This window comes from Ambystoma mexicanum, chromosome 11 (genome assembly GCF_040938575.1).
Source record: "Ambystoma mexicanum isolate Mex_15411 chromosome 11, UKY_AmexF1_1, whole genome shotgun sequence".
NCBI classification, from domain to species: Eukaryota; Metazoa; Chordata; class Amphibia; order Caudata; family Ambystomatidae; genus Ambystoma; species Ambystoma mexicanum.
In genome coordinates this window covers 1,105,760,842-1,105,781,722 of record NC_090934.1, presented here as the reverse complement: position 1 = coordinate 1,105,781,722, position 20,881 = coordinate 1,105,760,842, and the positions used below count along the sequence as shown (strand labels likewise).

Genomic DNA, 20,881 nt, shown 5'->3' with positions numbered 1-20,881 from the left:
GACCCAAAAGCAAAATGGAGGAGGCAGCATGGTAACCGCTGCGGGGTCATCGCCTACAACCTGTGACCCTTCCACTGGGAAAGGGAGGGCAGGGGGCGGAACGGCGCCAAGGGCACCAAAACAACCCAAAAGCCCGCGAAGGGCTAACAAAGGAAGTGGGCGGGGCGAGCGCCTTATAAGCAGCAGGGCCGGTCTGCAGCGACATCTCGCTCCTGCAGTGGGACCCTGCCGACTCGCCGTGTCAGAAGGATTTCGTTTTCCACCCACCCACCCACGAAAGGGCAGGGAAGGAGGGTGACACCTGGACGTCGCTGTCGCAGGACGGTCAGGCTATATGGGACAGTGTTGGCGGTGTTTGGACAACCAAGCACAAATGATAGACTCCGGACGAGCCAGAAGGAAACCGGAATGGGTCTTCGCTCTTCTGGACCAACGCCTCTTGGGGGCCTAAACGGCGGAGGCGTCTGGTGGTAACGAATAAGGCTCAGCTTCCCCCCAAAACAAACGGCGCTCTCCCCACCCACGGACACCTGCACGGGCAGGGTAGGCTCAGGTAAAAAGGGTTGGGGGAGTTGGGGGCCTACTATACAAAAGTATAGGGGGGAGCAAGGGAAATCCGGCACGGAGCAAGCGCCACACTTGCAGACTGAAGTTCACAAATGTGTACAATAATTCTGTTGTCATGAAAATAAAACTGCGGCCAAGTTTGCCATTTGAAATACTGTGTCATGCCAATTGATTGATGGTGGAAAGTAGCAAAGCGCAGCGGGGTGCATGCGCAAAGGAATAATTGGCAAAAAAGGCAAATGGACAAATGCAGTGGTTATGTCAAGTGCGCACTGGCCAGTTCCCGCTGGATTCCCCCCAATGCTGTAGAGCAGGTATTGTCAAAGGACATGCAATCTGATGCTTCCAGAGCTGCAATCCCCTGACCCGCTGCGGGGAATGTGATGAATTACGGGGAGCGCGGCAATACGCCCACTGTCGCTCCTCCAGAGTGGGCAGGCCTTGCTGTCGCCTTGATGGTAATGCACGTTCAGCTCGGTTGCCTCCTGCTCACCTACACACCGGTAAGGTATCCCTGCTGAGCCCTAGAACTGCGCCGGAGGGGTCCACGCACCGGGTTACAGGAGCTTCAGTGTAATTGACTGGGGTCCATGCTGGGATCCATGTTATCAATCGAGCGTACATCGCAGATCCTTACAGACATGCAGCCACCATGTCTGCTTCTCGGCCATGCTCCCCGCACCCCACAGCGCTTAGATTTACACATTTAAAAATCATCACCTAAACCAAGAATTAACAATTCTCAGTAAACAAATTAATATATTGCCAGATCTGAAATAGTAAGATGGAATCTGCAACACAACCGACCATCCCATCCACTTGGTAGCTTTGAGCGGCGCTCCCAAAATGGACCCCATACTGGCGGAAACGTGCCACTTTGTTTAATATTTTAATATTGTTTTCCTCCAGGTTTCCATTTTCCAGCACTTCTTTTTCCATGCAATAAAATGCAGGTGCTTTTACATATTTTTAACCTCCCCTCCCCCTTGTTTCCCCTGACGATCTATTTAGTAAGAGCCATAAAGATAAACCTCAGCATGTCAAACTCGCCTCTAGCAGTGGCATATGCCTGCATGATAGTCTGTTGGGTATAGCAAATGTTATACTCTGACTAAACTGGCATAAAGAAATGTGATTTTAGTAATCTGTCCACACAAGGAGTGTTGAATTCTTTATTCAATGTCATGACACAGGGCATTTTGACTCCCAACAACCTTCTGAACTGGCTGTCGATGCAAGTACAGTCTAAGGTTCCTGGATGTAATCGGCATGTGGGTGGGTTAAACACACAGACGAACACACACCAAAAACCATTCTGTTTTCTAAAGTTTGAGGACATATGTAGATCTACTCCACCTCTCGGGCCAGTATTATTATTGGGTTGTCATTCCTCTAATTGCATGTGAGGTGGCGTCTAATACGTTTTATATTTTAAAAAAATGTAAACATAACGCAGTCTCTTACCTGCCGGTATTTGAAAACGGTTTTATTTGAAAATGTATTTTGTATTTCATGGAAAGTTATTAACAGTACACTATTTGTTAACAATAGTAAATAAAGCCAGATGATTTCCCCAATAAATCATCGCCAATGTTTTAACAGCACTTAATTTCCTTCAAGCAGTTTGTGTACCAGTAGTTCATGTATTGATGTCCACAGAATCTGCATACACCTGCAGTTTTCAAGTTGCACCTTTTGTATTGTGCAACAGGCATTACACCCATAAAGAGTGCAAAACGTCCATTGTGCAATACAAAGACACGAAAAGGTTGTAGGAGGAAGGGTGGGTCTGGGAGCAGGGGCAACAGGCTAAGAAATGGAAATGGGTTCGAGAAAGTGGCAAGGGAGGATCGGGGGGAATGGTGGGCTTCTGGGCCCAGTCCTGGATAAGCACAGTGTGGAGCTGGGGATGGGGGGGTTAGAGGTGAGATTGGAGCGGTCTAATGTGGGATGTGTTATTGGGGATGTCTCCCCCTTCACCTTCTTCTGGCCGCCTCTGAAGTATCAGCATGGGGGGCGTTGTTGGAAAGGAGATTTTTGAAAAACTTCCATTGCATACAAATGAGTTATTAACGGCTGCGAAAGGGATCTTGCTCTAACTCTCACATAAATCTATTATCAAAAGACATATACATTTTTTCTGAAATGCATCAAGCCTTGTTTACTTGGGGAACGTTCTGCTCCACCCCTCCAGATCTTTGCATGGCACTGGTAAAGTCCACTGCCTCTATGCCTAGATTGACAAATTATACTTACCAGAGTGTTTAAGTAAAAAGCCTAAAAATAAGCACTGCCCACCCTCCACCCAATACTGCTCATAATAATAATCTGTCTGGGCTGTGGGTACAGACAAGATAAAGCAAGTTAGAACTGACTGCAAATGTTCAAAATATTTAAGCTGTACATAGAGGCGTGGGGCATAAACAATTAGAGTTTCGATCTGAATTTTTATTTCATTCTACCTGATTGAGAGAATTAGCTTTTTTTCTGCTTTTAGTCATAAGTAGCCAAGAACATAGCATTTAGATTATTTAATTTAATGCCCGTCGCCTACCTTAAATCTACACAGTACACGCTCATAGTTCACTTTTTCATTTAATAACAAGTTATATTAGTTTTGTAGCCAGATGTGAAATGAAATGCTTGTAAGGTCTCTTCAATAATAGGCAGGCTAATACATGGTTTGTATGTGTTAATTTCAATATAGTCAGTATAAACAGTCGATGTTTTGGCTCTGAATGGCTAAGCGTTTTGTTGATAATCATAAGGATGGCAAAGGTTGAGCGAGGGGTCGATACCTCGTCATGTGCCTCTATGTATATGTAAATAAGTTGAAGCTTTTCCCGTTGTGCAGAGATTATCTTGCAAGATTTTATAAAATGTTTTCAACCAGGAAATAAATCAGATCCAAACAGTTGTTAAGCAGTATACGTAGACCTCGAAGTCTGATCGTGTGCCTTTATGGCAGCAAAGATTGCAGCAAATGACATTGCATAATTATTTACTGCAATATTTGTTTTTTGTGTTCTGTAGTTGCTAGTCTTGGCAAATTCCCATTTTGCTGTCCCAAAACAGTATTGATTATCTGATTAGCCCCGTTGCCTACTATTTTGGAAAAACTCTTGCCATCTAAGTTCGAACAATATCAGGTGATTAAAGGGCTCTGTTAGTACGTAGTTTTATTGTGTTGTTTCTTTTAAATGCTTATGTTCGTCTCAGTTTCTTCAACTCCTTTCTTGGCAACTCCTGATTTCATGCTATTAATAGTTGTCAGGAGTAATGCAGTGATTAAGTAATTGATTTGTTTGGGAAAAAATCTATAGGGAGCCAAACTTTTCCAGCTGCCATATCATAACATAATGCAATTCTTAATAGTTACAACTATTCCTTCAATGACGGTTTGCTTCTGCTTCTAGATCTTTCTTTTATATAAATGTGAAGTGTCCACGACTTTATGACCCGTGTTGTATTATTTCTCATAAAGACAAAAGGACTAAATGCAAAGTAACAGATAAGATCTTATTTTGAAACCAGTCTTGAAACTTTAAACTTTTTTCCCGTGAGTTTCTCATGCCCCTGATGTGCTTTAATGATCACAGCCAGGTGTCCGACGTATCCTATAAAAATATGTGGAATGCCAAATGTTTGTTTTCTGAAATCTAGGCCAGATTCTTTCTTTAGAGGTGTAAATGCACATTTCCTTATTGGCTTTAACGTCACTAACCTCAAAGACAACAGGGCCATCTCCTCATAGGAGATAGGGCTGTTGTTTTTAAAGGTAGTGATTTTAAAGCTGATACATTTTAATAGAGTTTGACGGTATCCAGTTAATATGTCGAAAAAATAATTTCGAATGACAAAAATGTCGAAAAAATTATACCAAAAAAAAACATTCGAATGTCTTATTTTTTGACTTACATGTTTGTTTTGCGAGTAAAAAAAAGAGGGTTAAAAAAAGCGGGGGTTTGGGGTAGAACCCCCCCCATTTCAAACAAAAAATTTAAATTTAAAAGACATTCAAATTTATTTATTTTTTTAGGTATCATTTTTTGACATTTTGGCTTTCGAAATTATGTAATTCGAAATAGTCACTATAAACAGAGTTTGACAATAGCTAATTTTCAAGGGAATATGCATGTACACCTCTGTAAAATAGACATTGGTTGGAATAACGAGGGAGGGGCAATATGTTGATTATGGCATTAAAAACAACCAGGCAGGCATTTTAACTGCTGAAGAAAGAAAACATGATCTGCAGTTCTAGGAATGGTAGTCATGCATGCAAAACACAGAAATGTGGACATGGCCCTGAGCTCTAGGGTGCTCATTCCAAGTGAGGAGTAGTGACTCAGGACAGGGGCAGTAATCTTCATAAAGGCTAGAGATTATGTTCTGTGGTAAACTGAGTTAGGTATTCCTACCAATAGGCCTAACCTATTTGTCATTTCAACCAAACTTCAAAAAGAAATGTTCATGTTTTTAAACACCTCAACATGAGTTACTTGAATTTGACAGTACAGGTAAATCAAACCGCATTTGTAAACATGGCTACCATATTAGTAAAGCTCAGATCCTATGTTTAAGCAAATTAATTCTATGGGTGCCAAAACGTTTTTTTTTGTTTTGTTTTAAATTGTATTCACGGTCCTTATTGTTGCATTGTCACGATCGCCAGCATGTCTCTTTCCATGGCCCCATTAGCTTACCGCGAGTGACATGTTGTGGGTTCTTTTTATTGATGGTAGGGTGTGTCCTGAATGAAAAACCTGCTGCCCTACTAGAGTTCTAACTGGTCCAGAGCACATGTTGAATGGAGCTTACGTGGCCTCTGATATTTGCCATGTTTACAAAGCGATCTGTTCGAAGCAGGGAAATGGTGGCAGTGGTGCAATAATTATTGCATTAAAGTATTGGAACATAATTGTGTGTGCTTTTGCTACAGATTGTCTTATAGTCTCCTGAATTATTTGTTCACAAATTATTGTACTGCTTTAAAACCTTTATTTGAAATAATCATTTAATGATTTGTTCCCGTATTTTACAGTGAATATGACATTTACGGATTCCATACGGTACCAGAAGATGATGAGGAAGAACGGTTATTTGCAAAGGTGCGAGCTTTGGATTTAAAGAATCTTTCACTTACAGAAAACCAGGATGTTTCCACTGAAGTGAAATGGGAAAATTATTTTGCAAGTGTTGTGAACAGGGAAATGGTGCACTGTCCAGAACTGAAAAACCTTATCCGTTGTGGGATTCCACACGCACACCGCTCGAAAATGTGGGCTTGGTGTGTTAACTCGCACATTAAAAAGATGAAGGACAACACTGCCCCTCGATACTTCGAGAGCCTGCTCAAAAATGCCTTGGAGAAGCAGAATCCTGCCTCAAAACAAATTGAGCTGGACCTTATGCGAACTTTGCCCAATAACAAACATTACTCGTCTCCTACTTCGGAAGGTATACAGAAGCTAAGGAACGTCCTGCTGGCGTTTTCCTGGAGGAACCCTGATATAGGATATTGCCAAGGTCTTAACAGGTATGAAACTAGACACTTGAGCAAAAGATTTGTGTTCTTTATCACTTCAGTATGTTCCATTCAGCATGCTTTGTAAACAATACTTCTGCTTTGGAGGAAAATTCACAGAGAAAGTAAAAAGAAACCCTGTCATTTAATTGATTCAAAATCTATTTTTCCCTTTTAGTGCATTTCATAGAATATAAACCACTTATTGCAAAATATATCTGAAGTAAATTCTTAAGATTGGTACAATTATTTCCTCACTCATATTGCAAAAAAGTGCAATGTGTAATATAGTATAACACTGCAGTGTTTGCTTTGCCACACTGCTTGGAAATGTCCACATCATAATACTACTTTATTCAGCATTATACCTTTTAGCACACAGATCCAACACACAATTATGATAAATATTATACATATTTCCAGCATACAACATTTTAACACCAATATAAATACAGTATTCTGAAACTAAAAATCAATGAAAGAAGATCAAAAGTTGCAAAGAATCATTCTTTGTTCAGTCGCTTAATTATAAAATGTCCCTGTAGTCAAGCTCGATGGATACATCTTGCCATAAAGTGTCATTAATTGATGCAGTTTATTGGCCTATAGCTAAAGAATCCGTAACATGTGTGGCACCTGCTTTTTTAAACAAAGTTAGTAAATAAGTTCACCTCAGGTCATCGTAGAATAACAGAATATGTATGACAGTCTCCGAACATGCTCCACACAGCTGACAGAATTCAGAGTTACCAGCTTTCCACCCACAAGTGATTTTGCCTTCTTGAGAGTGCCGGTTCGGCACTCCAAATAAACAATGTGCGTAGGCTGGCAAGATCAGGTCCATATATTTTTCAGTTCCTTGTTCTGTTTTCCATGTTAGATTTTCAAACCCAATTTTGAAATCCAAACATGAACTCATAAGCAACTCGTACCCAATTTGTTTGACAGCAAATTTCAACTTTTCCTTGGTTCTCTGGTTTCTGGCACATGTTCCCCAGGCCTAGGGCTTTCAACTGGGTTTTTACGTGGTTCTCCCTTGGAAGAGCAGAATCTCCTGGGTAGTTTAAAAGCTTTACAAAAACATCACAATATTTCTCAAGCTCTGGTGTAACCCAGGGCAATATCTAACACTGGGTTCCACCCTGTCTGGAAAACGATTGGTTCTATACCGCATTCCATCAACAAGGGAGCATTTGGAAAACCATGCGGAAGCCTCAGACATTTTTAGAAACTTGCTCTCCACAGTCCCCATTTTGTGGCAGTTAACATGCCCCCCCCCACCCATAGTTCAGCACCATAGAGAGCTGCCGAGGCTGTCAGAATTTTATAAATATTGATTGCAAGAGACACTGCCCTTTCACCATGATCTGAGAAGAACTTTCTTAGTCCGCCAATATTTATTTCCAATATAACCTGAGCTTTATCTAATCGGCCAGACGATACCCCGATATCAACAAATCTAACACCCAAGTAATCATAAAATGTGACCTGTTCAAAATGTATCCCGTCTATCTTCATTGAAATCGCACACTACCTAGATGTCCTTGCTCTGAAGCCCATGACTTTGGTATTGCTCTTGTTTAGAGCCAGGCGCAGTTCTTAACATTTAGAAACAAAACAATCCAAGCAATTCCTGATCCCCATAGGTGATATGGCCAAATGTATGGCATCATCGGCAAAAGATAATGCTGGGAAAACATCAGTGCCTAGCTTGGCGGGTTGAACATATCATCATGGCAACTCTTCATCAGTTCTAGAATCACCTCATTGATGTAGAGGCAGAACAGGAGCGGGGCAAGGATTCTGCCATGCTGTACGCTCGTTGTCCACCCTCAACTGTCTGACCCCACCACCGAGTTATCGCTACCAACTCGGCATGGAACCCTGCTCCCAGTATAACCCGTTATTGGGTACTGAGTTAAAAGTGGTCTGGAGATCTACAAAGACTGCATACACCTTCATTTTCAGTACTGCATGTTTGTGTAAAATAAGGAACAGACTGAAGCATTGGTTTATGGTACTTGTCCTTTGCTGGAACCCTGCCTGAAGATGGGAGATGAGCTTTTATGAGGTCACATACTCCTGCAGCTGCTTTAACAAAACTAGCAAATATTTTGCCAGTGGCATTAAGTAGGGAGATGGGCCTGCCATTACCAGGCTTCTCCCTCCCCCTTTTTTATATACCAGAACTATTTCAGCAGTTCGCCAGGAGTCTGGAATTTTTATTAATTTGGACCACAGATTGAAACAGGTGACCAAACCGCTAACTCATCTCTCAACAAGTCGGCAGGGATCCTGTCCGGGCCTGGAGTTCTCTGGCACTTTGAATTAAGAATGGCACTTCTAACATCTGACATTGTAATTGCCATTGGGGATTTACTGTATTTGGACAATAGTAGACCTTAGTACAACAACCCCCCACCCCCAATCTGCTCACGGTTTCCCACCGCTGCATCTTCGTACACCTCACAAATGTGTTGAACCAATCCTCAGAGGGGATGTGACAAGGGAGGCCGTTATCATTAGTTATTTTCTTGCCAACCACCAGAGCCCAAAATGATTGATCATTCATAGAGGATGCCTCTAGGAGGTTGTCCCATGCAAGGTTCTGGCTTTCCTCTTTTTTTTCTTGGAAATTATGTTCTTATATTTAGTTCTACAGACGCGTATCTCCTCTTTATTGACCCTTCCCACCAGCGTGAAACAGTACAGTAGAGCCCTCGTGCCTGTGGACTCATTTCTGTGGGCCCAGATCTAATCTTCAATAACAAAGTAAAGTTGCTACCACACTCTTGCCCTTTTAACCTGATCTAGGCGGCCATGTTCAGTGCAAATCATAGTATATCATAAGGAACTTACGTTATTGAAGCCACTTTTAAAGTTTTTTTCTGACTTTGTCTTCTACCTTCATTAGCAGAAACATAGTTTATTTAGTTTTATATAGTGTGCACAGCCTTTAAGGCCAACATCATATTTTATAAGAACATTTCTGATGCTTGTGAATCTGCTTAGAATCACATGCTGTGCATATAGTACGACACCTAGTGGTAATCGCAGAGTATTGCATCTTATCTTTCGAGAATCGAAAGGGGGATATCGACATGGGCATGCTTGTAACACTAGACCTAACGTGATGTGTAGTGTACCCAAAATCCCTCACGTGTCGAGGTCCCTCAGATTGTTTTTTTCCCGCCCATCTAGCTGGTCGCCCTATGCGGTGCTCGAACATTGCAAAGTTATATTTCATTATCCACGACCGTCAGTCGTTTAGTCTTCATCCTTTCATCATTGCCGACTACTTCTGGACCTACGCTGAACACGACTACAGATTTTCGTCAGCTAGTGCTTCGGTCGACGCTGTCGACCGCGTGGCCTCGGCCCCCGGCCAGGCCTATACAGTAGGGAGATTAGGGCCCCAGGGTTTGATTCTTTGTAGAATGCATTTCCGCCCCCCCCCCCCCCCACCCCTCTCTTTTCCCTTCTGGTTTTGCTGTCGCTTTTCACCTCCGCTATGAAGAGGACTCCCTTTGTTTTGCCCGTCCTGCAATGGCAAAAACCTGTGGAAGCAGATTCACTGAAATTGTAACAAGTGTCTGCTTTGTGATCACGACTAGCAGTCCTCCAAGTCTTTCGACTTTTACGTCCAAAGACGCTAAAAGATTTGATGGATGAAGCAGTGGGCGGCCTACGCCATGCAGGCCGAGAATGGTTCCCCGGCCGCCGCAGGCGCCGCAAGTGACGAGGTTTCAAGCTGCAGCCATGGCTCCAATGTGGAGGCCATTGACCTCTCTGCGGAATCATCAGGTTTCTGAAGTGCCCGGCCCCGGCAGGCAGGCCACGAGTGCTGCTATTGGGAGACAACATCCCGGCGGCAGGGGCACACCCACACCGCAAAACGTAAAGCACAAGCTCCCTGGACGGACACCGCGAGGAAAGCTACAGACGTCACCTGGCCTGTTGAAAGTCCTCATGTTCACCCGCCCTCTCCGCAACCGTGGGCCTGGGTCCGGGCATACCCATAAGGCCGTCTCTACCAAACACAAGAGCGCCGAGGCACCTCATAAGAGCCCGTGAGTGCCTAGGGTTTCAGCGGCACCGCAAACCTCGGCAAAGCCGATGGGCACGTCGAAAACACTCTCCGATTCGCTGGAGTTATGCAAGAGTCTTGCGGCCATTGCTTCAGCGGCACATACGTCTAAAGACCCATCCAAACATTGAGAGGAATATTCAGAAGGGTCACAGCCCCTCTCTAAGGCTATGACTGACAAATTTCGACCTCCTAGGGATCCCTATACTCCAGAATAGCCTGTCCCGCCGCCAGACCTCTCTGGCTCATCTCTATGGACAAGAGTTAGATTTGAAGTTTATATGGACACCCTTTCAAAGATTGTTGACTTCTCTGAGAAATGTATTACCCCAAAAAGGCCTAGGGGGGAGGATTCCTGCCCTACTCTTTCAAAGATACAAAAACTTTCCAGTACATTTCCCCAGGAAGAGGTTTTAGAATTCTCAGAACCTGAAGAACTCTGAGGACCCCTACGGTCAGGAAAAAAATCCTTTTGAGGAGACACCAGACCAGTGCCCAGATTGGGGCCAGGAACAGCCGTCAGGGGAAGCACCATGGCTTTCCCCCACTACAACTCCAGATCAGGTGCCCTTTGTCTAGACCCGCCCTCCTCTCCTTCTCAGAGGCAAGCCTTACCCATTGACAACCTAATGGACTTCAACGCAATCCTAAAGAGGGCGGCAGACCATTTTGAAATTTTCACACAGGAGGCAGTACAGGACACAGACTTTGTGGAAGATATCTTAAAAGAAAAACCCCCCACAAGTCAAGCAATACCACTGCTTAACTCTATCAAAAAGCGCATTGCACCCTCATTGTTGTCCCCATCTCTTACAAGAGCGGTCAACCCTTGGGTAGAAAAGCTTTTTTGCCCCTCCCCTTCAGATCCGCTGCACATCTGGGGCCATGCCAATCCAGAATCCCTTGTAGTCACTACTACCAGAAAGAGGGCCAGAGTGCTGTTGTCTACGGCAGAGGTACCACCATATAAAGACTGTAAAGTTATACACCCTCGGAAGGTGCATCACTACGTCAGCCACATATTCCACCAGGATTGCCAACAACACTACACTGCTGGCAAGTTATAATGAAGTTCAATGGAACTTACTTCAGGAGGGCCTACAAAAAGTCCCGGAACTGGTACAGTCACACCTGCTGGCGGTTGTGTCGGAAGGGAGACAATTCAACCAGAATATCCTGAAGAACACCTTGCATGCAGCAGAGACAGCAGGCCAGGCCTTGGTCCAGGGAACCCTTCTTAAGAGTCACGCCTGGCTAAAAAATTCAGGCTTTAAGCCTGAGACACAGGCATCCCTTTATAAACAAACCAGTGGAGAGGACTCATTTGTTTGGGAAGGCAGTGGATGATGCCTTTGAAACAGCAAAAAAGGAGCATGAGACTCTTAACTTTCTAAATCAAATTACAGCAAGGTAACTCTCGCTGTTCCTTTCAGGGGCAATCCTTCTCACGTTCCCCCCACAACCAGTATGGGAAAGGGAGTGCACCATGGTCCTCCGGACAGGGCACAACTGCCACAGGTCAGTACCATCAAAGGGGTCAGCGGAGAGGCAAAGGCGGGGGTAGGAACTCCACCCCAAGAGGCTCCCCGGCCTCTGCTTAAAAATGACTCGCCAGTCCGGGTCCCATCCCATTCCTCCCCGGTCGGGGGGTGAATAACATATTTCTTTCACGCATGGATGGGGGTCACTTCAGACCAGTGGGTGCTAAAGTCTGTCACCCACGGTTATTGTATCGAGTTCTGCTGCCCACCTCAATACCGTCCACCAACATCCAGACGCCTGTCGCCAGAACACCTGAAGATTCTGCTACATGAGTTGGAGATCAGTCGTCCCCTTTCTGCAGGCAAACAAGGGTATTTATTCAATGTACTTTCTTGTAACCAAAAAGGATCTCACCATGCGCCCTGTGTTAGACTTGCGCCCAGCGAACAAGTTTGTCAAGCCACAAAAGTTCAGCGTGACAACATTGCAGGAAGTAATCCCACTGCTAACACATGCGGATTACATGTCAACATTGGACATGAAAGATGCATACTTTCATATTTCAATGTTGCCAGCGCACAGAAAGTACCTAAGGTTCATGATAGAGGACAAGCACTATCAGTTCAAGGTACTCCCCTTCAGCATTGCCTCAGCCCCCAGCGTGTTTACAAAGGTACTGGCGGTAGTAGCGGCTCACCTGCGCAGACAGTCCATCCGAGTCTATCCTGGCTAAAAACAGAGGATTCGTATGGAACATGCCTATCAAATACCCAGAAGACGGTAGATCTCCTCTTCAGTCTAGGATTCACGATCAACGAGAAAGTCCATCCAGCCTAGACCCCAGCCAAGTCGAGCAATTTCTGGGGGCTCTAATTCAGACAAAGGATGGCCTCGTCTTCCCCTCCAACGAGAGGGTTCAAAACATGCTGTTCCAGATTCCTCACTATGTAGCCAATCGCGAAGTGACCGTACGCAAGGCCATGCGACTGTTAGGAATGATGGCCTCCTGCATTTATCTAGTCCCACACGCATGTTTGCGCATGTGCCCTATGCAAGAGTGACTCTCCAGCCAATGGTGTAAGGCCAGCGGACAATGGGATGATCTAGTGGTTGTCTCAGCATCCCTCGTTCTCTCTGCAGTGGTGGTTGAGGGAAAACCTGCATCACCCCTGCAGTAGAAGCCACGGACGCAGCTCTGTCGGGGGAGGGAGCATCGCCTCCATCACACGGCACACAGCGTTTGGTCCCTAGCATTAGCATCCAACCACATAAACCTGTTGGATTTGTTAGCAGTGTTCAAAGCCCTGAAAGCTTTTCAGACACAACTACAGGGAAAGACAGTACTGGTCCTCACAGACAGCACCACAACCATGTATTACTTGAACAAACAGGGCGGCCCATATTCACCACGGCTATCCAAACTGTCTCAGAACATATGGAAGTGGGCTCTCGAACACAAGATGTTCCTCCTGTCTCAACACGTTCCAGGGGAACTCAATCTTCTGGCAGACGTGCTCAGCAGAGACTTTCCTCTACCCTTAGAGTACAAATGGCGATTACACAGAGACATTCTCTCCAACATCTTTGCAGAATGGGGCTTCCCAGAAATCGACTTGTTCGCAAGTCTGGAGAATGTACAATGCCCAGATTACGCCTCCAGGTACCAGCAGAACCGATCAAGGGGGACGGTCTCTGGATAACATGGTCAGGGAAATTTGTTTTAAACTTTCCCCCTCTGCCGCCTGCCCCCGCTTTTTCCCCTACTGAACAAGATACACCAGGAACCAGTAACTATGATTCTTGTGGCCCCGAAGTGGGCCCGCCAACCCTGGTTTTCTCATCTGAAGGCAATGTCGGTCTCCTCTGCAAGGAAGCTGCCATGCCCGTACAACATGCTGTCACAAGACAACGGGGAAACTCTACATTCATGCCGAAAACTCTCAATTTAGCAGCCTGGCTCCTGAAGTCGTAGAGTTCGGACACCTCCACCTTCCTCATGGACATACATAAAGAAGCACGAAAACCAAACACCAGACACTGCTACTCCAGTAAATGGAAACGCTTTGGGATCTGCTGCAATTCTAAACGCATCAATCCTGTTGAATGCTAACCAACACATATGATGCCGTACCTAACTCACTTGCAAGATTCAGGCTTGGTTTTCAATTCCTTAAAAGTCCACCTAGCTGCTCTTTCAGCTTATACCACTTCTTATAAAAGGGTTTCGTGGTGGAAAATTCCTGTCATTAAGGCTTTCATGGAGGGAGTTAAAAGACTTCATCCCCAATCTCCAACCCAGCTCCCGGATGGAACCTAAATGTGGTATTAACTACACTAATGGGATCTCCATTTGAACTAATGTATAAGGCGAACCTTAAGGCGCTCACTTACAAGACCGCCTTCCTGGTGGCAGTCACTTTGATAAGAAGAGTTGGTGAACTGCAGGCTCTTTCAGTCCTAGACCCATTTGTCACAATTCACAAAGAAAAGGTGGTCCTGCGCACTCACCCACGATGTGCGCCTACTGTTATGCCTACTTTTATTTCAAAGTTCCATGTCAACCAATCAATGGAACAACCTACTTTTTTTCCAGAACCCCACTAATGTGGCGGAAAGAAGTCTCCACACCCTTGATGTGAGGAGAGCAGTCATCTACTATCTGGAAAAAACAAAACCACTTAGAAAGACGAACCAGTTTTTTTGTTTCAGTGGCAGCTGGTAGAGAAGGGGATCATGTCTCTAAATCAGCGATTTCAAAGTGGATCGTAAACTGCATCACACTGTGTTACACTCTTGCCAACAGAGATCTGCCCTTCAAGTCTAGAGCACACTCCTACTCTGGGCACTGGGGCTTCCATAGCATTCATTGCAAATGTTTCTCTCAAGTCCATTTATAAAGCAGCAACCTGGAGTTCTGTACACATCTTTACAAAACACTACTGCCTGGATACACACTCTAGGTCTGATTCTCAGGTGGGACATGCGGTACTAAGACATCTCTTTACTACTGTTCCTTTACACATCCCACCACCATCTCCGGGTATTGCTCGCTAGTCTATGCACAGCATGTGATTCTAAGCAGATTCACAAGCATCAGAAAACATGTATTACTTACCGTAATAGCATTTCTCATTATTGTATCTGCTTAGATACACATGCGCCCACCTTTCCTCTCCACTTGGAGTAGAAGGAACATAGACATCTTACTCCTTTCTCTCTCTGTACTCACTCACAATGGTCATAAGGCTCCATCATGGCAGAAAAAACACAACCAGAGGAACCTCGACGTGTGAGGGATTTTGGGTATACTACACGTCATGTTAGGGATAGTGTTACAAGCACGCCCATGTTGACATCCCCCTTTCGATTCTCTGTGATTACCACTAGATGTCGGACTATATGCACAGCATGTGAATCTAATCAGATACAATCATCAGATATGCTTTTACGGTAAGTGATGCATGTCATTTAGGTGACTATGAACTTGATTTTTCAAGCATGACCAAAAATAATAGTTCATGGAGTTCGAGGGGGAAAAGAAGACTACAAATACAGTAGAGAGAATGGAAAGGTTATGAGAATATAGTTGGAAATGAGCAACAATTATGTGGAAAGAAGAGATTGGCTGAGAGAGGGAAGAGCGAGGAGGGAAGCCATCTTGCAAGGAAAATGCAAGAAAGGGAAAGTCTTTAGGTTCTTGTGGAAGGCATGAGGCAGTTCGATGTCTAACCACCTATTTCTTCTCACTTTGTCCCTATCAATGCCACCCCAACCCTTCTGTCCATATCTGCAGCATAACACAAGTTACTCACCGGCTGACCAGTTCCCATACGTCATGATGCACACTTGTGCCACACTGCAAGTGGTGGTGGTGCATTTGTGCACCTGTGTGCCTTCACCAGCATATTTTATATAGCTGTGTAATGTATTTAGCCAGCACAAAGAAGGAAGGGTCGAGGTAGAGGTCCAAAGCAAATCTGGGATTGAGAAGGATGGGCATCGAGCATTGTGCCAGTAAGAGATGGGTAGAGGATTTGGGCGGAGATGAAACATTTTGTATATAAGGCATCCAGAGTAAGGTGTTCAATTATTAAAATCTGATTTTAAAAAACACAACCTACCCTTCAGAGTTTAAATGTTAGATCTGAAAGTCAGACCAGCAATGCCACATTAAGATGCCTAGTCAAACCTATTCATTTGTTCTCAGTTCTAGCGTTTTTTAATTTTTTAACTTTTGGCTATAAGGTGGTGCTTAAGTGCTACCTGCAAGCTAAAAGTATTTCACTGGTGAAGAGCTAGTAAGGAAATTACATGTGTGGATGCGAATTGGCATGTGGTTATTCGCCCCTTCATTGACTGCTCATTGTCATGCTAATCAGTATGGCCATTCCCATCCACTATCTACCCCCTCCCCTCCCATATCTTCCTAGGATATTTTTGGGCTTGCTCTATCATGTAGTAACCTTCTACTTTGGTTTACCAGTGTTATTTCTAAGCAGTCTGTGGAGAAATAACGGGTCTCATTACAAGTCCGGCAGTAACCGTACTGTACCCTACTATGCTGGTCCGGTAACAACGGTGCCGGTAGGCTTACCAGCACCGTTGTTACTGGACCGGCATAGTTATAATGAGGCCCAATGTCCTAATTTCAGTGGTCAATGTGCTGTTGGGTAAAAAGAATGTATTTACCAATCGTGCACTTAGCCCCTTGATTTATATGTAGTCCATACATTGAAGTCCTCTTAAAAAAGAAGTGACAAAGGCAACCGTTTTGGCTTGTGTATCATATTGCCAGACATATTATTTTCAATTGTTTGTTTCAAATTGTTTTTGGGTCATCGAACTTCTGGGAAATGGTGCTGTAGTATGTCTCTATTTAGATCAGCCCCCGACCCAACACTAACAGTGAGATCAAATGCCATTCTTCTTGGAACAGTCTAATGTCCTAGGTAGCTGTCTGTTATTTGACTTTTCTTAGGCTGAACTGAACTCTGCTTTGTGGAACCACTTTACAAGCTCTGTGCCCTCTGGTTCACAGGTTTCTAGCTTTCTAGAGCGTTCCCCGAGCCTAACTCTCTTTTCAGAGGTGGAGCTAATTTTCTTTAGTTTGAAAAATTAGTTGGATCTAAAAAATGTAAGTGTAAAAAAACAACAAGCTTCAAGTAATACCAAAGCAAAGTAATTAAATGCTTTTCATGTGTTTGTGACGGTTATAGGGCTTTTCCTTCTGCTGCCCTGTCCTCTACTTCCCTCATCTCTGACTGTCTGTCTGCTATCCAAGAGTGGTGTGCCGCCAATGACCTCTGCCTTAATGCCAGTAAGCCTGAGATTCTCCTCATTTGCACACCTGTTCCCTCCTTTCCTGTAGCTCTCTAGCCGGCCCCTCTTGGCCCTCTTCCCGTTCCCACCTGCAAGGCTAAAAACCTCAGTGTAATCTTTGACTCTACACTCTCCTTGTTCCCTCACATCTCTGACATTGCTAAGAAGTCACACTACCAGCTGCACCTCCTCAGAGGTATTCTTACTTTCTTCTCCTTCCCCCAGAAGCTCACTGTCTCCAGAGCTATGGTTCTCTCTAGGCTGTGTACTAGTGTATGAGCGTGATAGAAATCAAATATCAATCAATCTGTCAGACTATTGCAACAGCCTCTTTCTAAATCTGCCTGCTTCTACTCTCTGCCCTCTGCAACTTATCCAGAACAGGACTGCGAGACTTGTCTTTGGCCTGAAGCCTAGGGATCGTATCTCTCCAGGACTGAAATCTCTGCACTAGCTCCAAGTGGCTGCGAGGATTAAGTTCAAAACCTTCTGCATCGTCCACAAGGCCTTGAGGGGCCTGGGGATCAATACCTTCAACTCTCTCTTCCTAAATGCCTTCCTGCTCGAGCTCTTTGCTCATCTGCCTCAAAGTCCCTCAGGGTCAGTCGCTTCTTCAAGGAACGAGTTGGTGGTAGATCTCTTTCTTCAGCTTGGGCCTCCCTCTGGAACAGCCTCGCTGCCTCCCTGAAACTTGAGGAGAATCATCTTCGGTTCCGGAAGCACCTCAAAACTTTTCTCTTTGCGTCTGCTTGTTCTCCTCCTCTCCCTTGCTGACTTCCTGGCTGACACCGAAACTGCACTGGTTACCTGGCCACCCTCTGATCTCGGGCCCAGGTCCCCTTCTCCACCAGTCGCACTCCTGCACTGCCTTCCTGGCAACCCCCACACTAGGGGACTGTTTTCTGTATCCCTAAAGTCCCACTACCAGCACTTGACACCTCATGTCTGCACTTACCCTTGCACTTGCCACCTGCTGGCCGTACTTTTACTTATTGTTTGATTATTTTCATCTCATGTACTGCACTGTCCTCCCCCTCCACCCCCGCACTTCTCTTCCTTCCCCTTCCCATGCACTTGCGTGATCTGAATGACACCTCGCCTAGTAGGATTGTTGTCTGTCTTCCCTCTGTTGCCCCTCCCTTGCCTCGTTGCGCCTTGAAACACTTGTGTATAGGCACGTTATGAATGCCATATCATATATGCTCTAATTCATGTTTCGCACCCTTTCATGACTTTTTTTCCAGTTTTGACAGTTGATTCGAATGATCTTACAGGCTTGCAGAAAACTCATTAATTTGATTCCATACTGTTACACTTCCTATACTTATTGTCATGCTATAGGCACTGGTGACTATAAAGTAGCGTAAACCCTTAGTGCTTGTGCCAAGGAAAATATATATTTTTAATGTATGTATTTGAATTCTGTTTTCTACCTTTGTGGCTTGTATGTATCATCTTTATTTTACTTGTTCAACTTCAGATTTTGTTTCTTTTTAACTGAGTTAATTGTTTAAATGTTGGTGTGAGGCTTAAACCATTATCTTGTATACTATTTGGGCATGTTGAGCCTACATAGTGTGAAATTATTGATTTGGACCAATCAAAGACATATCTTAGTTTTTATTAGATAGCTGAGTTTTGAACTTTACATTTGCACATTTCTTTTACTTCAGATCCACTTTTGTTGTGTTTTCCTACGTATTCGGTTTTATTGGGTCATTGCCCAAAACAAACTATGAAAAACATAGACTGTGATAGAAAATGTTGGCGCTACAGCCTACACATTCCCTGATTCTTGTAATGTTGTGTTAACTGTCCATATTGTCATGTTCCTTATTTTTTGTACTGCACTCTTCCCCAGCCCCACTTTCCCACTTTTGACATTCCTGTTCACTTACCTGTTCCCGGAATGTTACAGGCTTCAAACGTCCATACCCCCTGTCCTCCACCACTCCAATGCTTAATTATTTTGAGCATTTTCTCACTTTTGGTTTTCAAAATGTCTTGAATGTTTTTCCAAACCTTAATTTTGCAAACTACTATCAAATTTAACAGCACATACAGGTGATCTAGTTAGTGGCAAAACTGAGTTTTGATGACAGTGTGGGTTTCGTAATATAAAAGAATCAGTCGGTTAAGACTACTAGTAGTGCTGCAAAGTCAACTTTTTTTTTACTATTTCCAAATCTTTCAGGAACAGATTATGAAACAGTTATGTCTTAGACAAACATGTTGTGAAGGACAGTATGACTAAATTATATCAAATGCTCCATTAAGGCTTGCAGAGTAAACTTCTCAACCAACCAAGAGATTTCCATGTCTATCACATACCCATGAAAAACCAGTGTCTGTCATAGCTATGGTTGAATGTGCATAAATCACATCACAAATCAGATAAAACTGATACAACTACAAATACAAGCACAACTACAAAACTGGCAGAACCCGCAAGGATAGGTACCCCGGAAGGGAAGATTTAACAGATCACTACAGGGAGGCCCTCACTGCGGGAGCCAGATACCAGTGGTTTACTACTCAAAGGATACCTTGGGGTGCAAAATAGTCCAACCTGTGTCAAGCCTCCCCAACCCACCCCCCCCCCAGAACAAAAGAATACAAGCCTTCTGGGAACAGAACCCACCACAATATACCATGTGCACCAGGAAAGACCGATGAACAAGCAATACAAAGCAAACCAAATGGGACAATCTCGGAACACCACACCTGAAAATAGACGCACTCCGGATCAACCAGTTCGCCCAACAAAAATGAGCCCTTTCTCTGAAACAAGACAATAATCGCTCTCTCTCTCTAACACCCTACATGTCAACCCACCACCCACTCGGACAGCCACAGATAGCAAAGAACCTCAAGCACGTTAACAGGATAGAAGAGCACCAAGGACAAAGATGTGAAACTGACGGAAACAAACAGGAAGGCAACTACACCACCACACCTTTCATCACAAAAAAACTGACGCGAACAAAGGAACCATCAACTACAACAGAGATGACCACGAAGAAGAAATCCACCCAATACGGAATCTGACTGAACTACTCAAGGAAGAATCAAGCCCCACAGGCCCAGACATGGAATTTAGTAATAACACCAACCTAGCCCCCAAAAGACACAGCCAAAAACCAAAAAGATCACAAGAGTCGAATAGAGGCACTGCAGCCTTGTCAACGCCAGATCCATGTCCAAACACACAACGGAAATCTACAGTCTGCTAATCACTGAAACCTGGCTAACTCAAAAGTACAAGGTCATAGTGCACAACGGCATACCCAAAAACTTCAATCTCAAGCAAGACAACAGACAAGGAAACGGAGGACTTGCCGTGGGATACAAGGACCACCTAAAAATAACATGGACCCAACCATTAAACATCACAAACTGCAAATCACTCGTACACCTCTTCTCAGACCCTCGAACTAATATTGCGTTTGTACTCGTTAGGTAAGAATGTGTTCAGTCAACTGTTGAGGACTACACAATGTATCATCTTGGTGTTCGGTAACCCACCATTTAATATAGGCCTGTACTACACAAGTTGGTAGTGTGACTGAGCAGCCAGGCTTATTTTAAGAGGGTTAATGTGAGCTATAGAGCTGTACAATTGAAATCAGTAAGTACAAGTAGCCAAGTAACAATTACACACTTAAAGTTATTGTGCATTTGTAAGGCGCTTATACAAGTGAAGTGTGTTTCAAAGCCCCACAGGGCAAAAGGGAGGGAACATGGGAATGAAAATAAAAAAACAATGAAAGATAGGGGCGGACCTAGCAGGCCTTGTGAGCATTCAGAATGTGCAAGTGCAGAGGAGGAGAGAAGGGATGAAGGGTTGGGGGGCGGAGGGGATACGTGCAGGTGTACCTGGAGTGAAGTGCTAGGGAGTG

The 20,881-nt window shown here is 44.3% G+C and overlaps 1 protein-coding gene across 2 annotated transcripts in view; it reads left to right on the top strand.

Moving 5' to 3' along the window:
- TBC1D2B (TBC1 domain family member 2B) overlaps positions 1 to 20,881 on the top strand; it is an 832,871-nt gene that overhangs the window by 475,635 nt on the left and 336,355 nt on the right. For both annotated transcript variants that reach the window (XM_069624408.1, XM_069624407.1), the window contains exon 9: positions 5,612 to 6,106. In XM_069624408.1, coding sequence (XP_069480509.1) covers positions 5,612 to 6,106 — 495 coding nt within the window. The remainder of the gene's footprint in view (positions 1 to 5,611; positions 6,107 to 20,881) is intronic.